At 50.3% G+C, this 4,133-nt stretch overlaps 2 protein-coding genes across 2 annotated transcripts; both read left to right on the forward strand.

The window, feature by feature from the left end:
- Positions 1–691: 691 nt before the first annotated feature.
- LOC122923593 (extensin-like) lies at positions 692–1,282 on the forward strand. Its single transcript, XM_044274452.1, has one exon. The coding sequence runs from the start codon at positions 692–694 to the stop codon at positions 1,280–1,282; it is 591 nt and encodes a 196-aa protein (XP_044130387.1).
- A 9-nt stretch (positions 1,283–1,291) lies between these two features.
- On the forward strand, positions 1,292–2,269 carry LOC122923591 (extensin-like). Its single transcript, XM_044274449.1, has one exon. The coding sequence runs from the start codon at positions 1,292–1,294 to the stop codon at positions 2,267–2,269; it is 978 nt and encodes a 325-aa protein (XP_044130384.1).
- Positions 2,270–4,133: the final 1,864 nt, after the last annotated feature.

The following is a 4,133-nucleotide window of genomic DNA, read 5'->3' on the forward strand; positions in this document are numbered from 1 at the left end:
AATCCACGATGAATTCTACTGTGTATCAGAAGGTGCTTGAAGAACATGTGAGACCATCAGTTAGAAAATTAAAGCTGAAGCGGAACTGGACCATGCAACATGACAATGACCCAAAACATACTAGTAAATCAACCAAAGATTGGCTGAAAAAGAAGAAATGGAGAGTCCTGGAATGGCCAAGTCAAAGTCCAGATTTGAATCCCATTGAGATGCTGTGGGGTGACTTGAAAAGGGCTGTACGTGCAAGAAACCCCTCAAACATCTCACAGCTGAAAAAGTTCTGCATTGAGGAGTGGGGTAAAATTTCCTCAGACCGATGTCGAAGACTGGTAGATGGCTACAAGAACCGTCTCACTGCAGTTATTTCAGCCAAAGGAGGTAACACTCGCTATTAGGGGCAAGGGTGTCCTATCTTTTTCCTCAGTTAGAATAGGCATTTTTGTAGAATGACATTTACAGAAGATCTTGAAAAGACTTTTCTTCAGTTTTCTTTGTTTAGTCGGATTACTTTAATCTCTCTGTATTGTTGAAACGGAGATGAAATAACCTTTTATTAAAAATGTTACAAAAAACCACATGCTTTCAAAGGGTGTCCTAATTTTTTCACATGACTGTAGGTACTGTGTAATAGCCACTGTGTGCCATGACTAGTGTACAGCTTCAGTTCACTCCTGCCACACAGCCTCCGATCATGCCTACCACACATCCTCGGTTCATGCCTAGCATACAACCTCAGTTCATTCCTGCCACACAGCCTCGGTTCACCCCTGCCAGACAGCCTCGGTTCATGCCTGCCAGACAGCCTCGGTTCACACTTGCCACACAGCCTCAGTTCTCGCCTGCCACACAGCCTCAGTTCTCGCCTGCCACACAGCCTCGGTTCATGCCTACCACGCAGCCCCAGTTGACCCTTGCCATGCAGCCTCAGTTCACGCTTGCCACGCAGCCTCAGTTCTTGCCTAACACACAGTCTCAGTTGATGCCTGCCACACAGCCTCAGTTCACGCCTGCCATGCAGCCTCAGTTCTTGCCTGCCACACAGCCTTGGTTCACTCCTGCCACACAGCCTCGGTTCATGTCTGCTACACAGCCTCGGTTCATGCCTGCCACACAGCTTTGGTTCATGCCTACCACGCAGCCTCGGTTCATGTCTGCCACACAGCCTCGGTTCATGTCTGCTACACAGCCTCGGTTCATGCCTGCCACGCAGCCTCGGTTCATGCCTACCACGCAGCCTCGGTTCATGCCTACCACGCAGCCTCGGTTCATGTCTGCCATTTAGCCTCGGTTCATGCCTGCCACACAGCCTCGGTTCATGCCTGCCACGCAGCCTCGGTTCATGCCTGCCACGCAGCCTCGGTTCATGCCTGCCACGCAGCCTCGGTTCATGCCTGCCACGCAGCCTCGGTTCATGCCTACCACGCAGCCTCGGTTCATGTCTGCCACTCAGCCTCGGTTCATGCCTGCCACACAGCCTCGATTCATGCCTGCCACACAGCCTCGGTTCATGCCTGCCACACAGCCTCGGTTCATGCCTGCCACACAGCCTCGGTTCATTCCTGCCACACAGCCTCGGTTCATTCCTGCCACACAGCCTCGGTTCATTCCTGCCACACAGCCTCGGTTCATGCCTGCCACACAGCCTCGGTTCATGCCTGCCACACAACCTCGGTTCATTCCTGCCACACAGCCTCAGTTCATGCCTGCCACACAGCCTCGGTTCATGCCTGCCACACAACCTCGGTTCATTCCTGCCACACAGCCTCGGTTCATGTCTGCCACACAGGATCGGTTTACCACTGCCACACAGCCTCGGTTCATGTGTACCACGCAGCCTTTGTTCACCCCTGCCACACAGCCTCAGTTCACGCTTGCCAAACATCCTCAGTTCTTGCCTGCCACACAGTCTTGGTTCACGCCTGCCACACAGCCTTGGTTCATGCCTTCCGCCCAGCCTCAGTTCATGCCTACCACACAGCCTCCGTTCACCACTGCCACACAGCCTTTGTTCTCAGCGTCCATGGTTCAGCCTTCTTTCATGCCTGTCACACAGCCTCAGTTCTTGCCTACCACACAGTCTCAGTTCATGCCTGCCACACAGCCTCGGTTCATGCCTGCCACACAGCCTGGGTTCATGTCTGCCACACAGCCTCAGTTCATTCCTGCCACACAGCCTCAGTTTATTCCTGACACACAGCCTCAGTTCATGCCTACCACACAACCGCAGTTCTTCCCTGCCACACAGTCTCAGTTCATGTCTGCTACATAGCCTCGGTTCATGCCTACCACGCAGCCTCGGTTCATGCCTACCACGCAGCCTCGGTTCACCCCTGCCACACAACCTCAGTTCATGTCTACCACACAGCATCAGTTCACCACTGCCACACAGCCTCGGTTCATGTGTACCACGCAGCCTTTGTTCACCCCTGCCACACAGCCTCGGTTCACGCTTACCAAACAGCCTCAGTTCTTGCCTACCACACAGCCTTGGTTCATGCCTTCCGCCCAGCCTCAGTTCATGCCTACCACGCAGCCCCAGTTCACCCCTGCCATACAGCCTCAGTTCATGCCTACCACACAGCCTCCGTTCACCACTGCCACACAGCCTTGGTTCTCAGCTTCCACGGTTCAGCCTTCTTTCACGCCTGTCACACAGCCTCGGTTCACACCTACCACCTGGTCTAAGTTCCCCTCCAGCTGGAGTCCGGACACATACTATCCACATGACCAGGGCCCTTTAACAAACCTATGAAAAATCATCCTGCCTGTGTACTTACTTCACAATTGAACTTGCGCTACTTTTAAAGAGAACGTTTCTATTTGCCTCATGCACCCAACCCTAGTTCTGGTTTGAGTCCAAACCACATTACTTTGTGGTTCTGACACAGACCGATTCATATCTTTTGGACCATAAAAATGTGGACAACACAAGAATATTTTTGCCTAGATTGTGGACCAGAATTGTCATTCCTACTATTGGGACTGGAAATTGTGGCATGCAGACATCTGGAATCTGTATATTACGGATCTTCTGTTTGCAGACCACAAAACACATATGGTTGCGTGCATGAGGCCTAGGAGAGCAGTTCATGTTGTTTTACTAGCAGTTATTGTATTGTCTAACTTGCCGTCACGGTATTTGCAAGCTGTATTTTTTTTTATTGATGTTCACTATTTTGTGTTATCTTATAGTTGGGTCATTATTTTTTTTGTATATTTACAGCTGAACTATACTGGTCTTGTTACTAATTAGTACTGGTTGTCAACGCTACATGTTTATATTACTGAAGGAGATATAGAAGCTTGTTTCTCAATTCTGGTTTGGATCAAAGGGTCCTTTTACACGGACCAATGATCAGGCAGATTAATGGGAATGAGCATTTGTGTAAACGTGCATTCCCGATAATCTGCCTGTGTAAAGGTTGCCAAGCATGGACAGGGGAAGACTGGGAACTTAAAGTGGCCCTGGAAAAAATACTAAAAGGGTCCCTGTTTTGTAGTCAGGTCCAAATTGATAAAAGGCAGAGCCAGCAATAACATATTGTGGCACATTATACCAACAGAGCCAAATACCACAGTCCATCACAAAATACCGCCAGCAGCACAAAATACATCCTCAAAAACTTCCACTGGAGAATTGAGAGGAAGGCTAGGGTGGCCTCTGGGCCATCGGCCCACTGGGAATTTTCCCTATAAGGTCTATGGCCAATCTACCTCTGGCAATAGATCACCTGATGAACAAGTGTAACACCCCGAAGTGGTGTTACCACTTCTGCACCTTGTTACTGTCTTTATTGGTCTAACCTCATGTCATCTTATGCATTTATTCCAGGTCCTCCACATTGTGCATTTCTAATGTTTATGTAACTGTTCATGCAAAGTGCCTGGTTCACCAGCAGGTGGCAGCAAACCTGGCAGAGCTATACTTAGATAGAATGGAACCTGGAGAGGGGTGGGCGAATGCTACTTCCTGCAGGAAGGCTAGGGCAGAAGTTCTAGTCAGTCTAGGTAACCCCCAGCTAGGGGAAGGATGTGCAGGGGCATGTCTATGATGGACATGACCACGCCAGCCAGAGCACCTTAAGCTCTGCTGGCCATGGAGGCCAAAGCTTGAAGCCTCAGGAGCCAGGAGG

Source organism: Bufo gargarizans, unplaced genomic scaffold (assembly GCF_014858855.1).
Source record: "Bufo gargarizans isolate SCDJY-AF-19 unplaced genomic scaffold, ASM1485885v1 original_scaffold_1768_pilon, whole genome shotgun sequence".
Classification (NCBI taxonomy): domain Eukaryota; kingdom Metazoa; phylum Chordata; class Amphibia; order Anura; family Bufonidae; genus Bufo; species Bufo gargarizans.

Bases quoted from the DNA above. Each gene is read 5' to 3' on its own strand.
- LOC122923593 (XM_044274452.1), top strand. From the start codon at position 692: ATGCCTACCACACATCCTCGGTTCATGCCTAGCATACAACCTCAGTTC.
- LOC122923591 (XM_044274449.1), top strand. From the start codon at position 1,292: ATGCCTGCCACACAGCCTCGGTTCATGCCTGCCACGCAGCCTCGGTTC.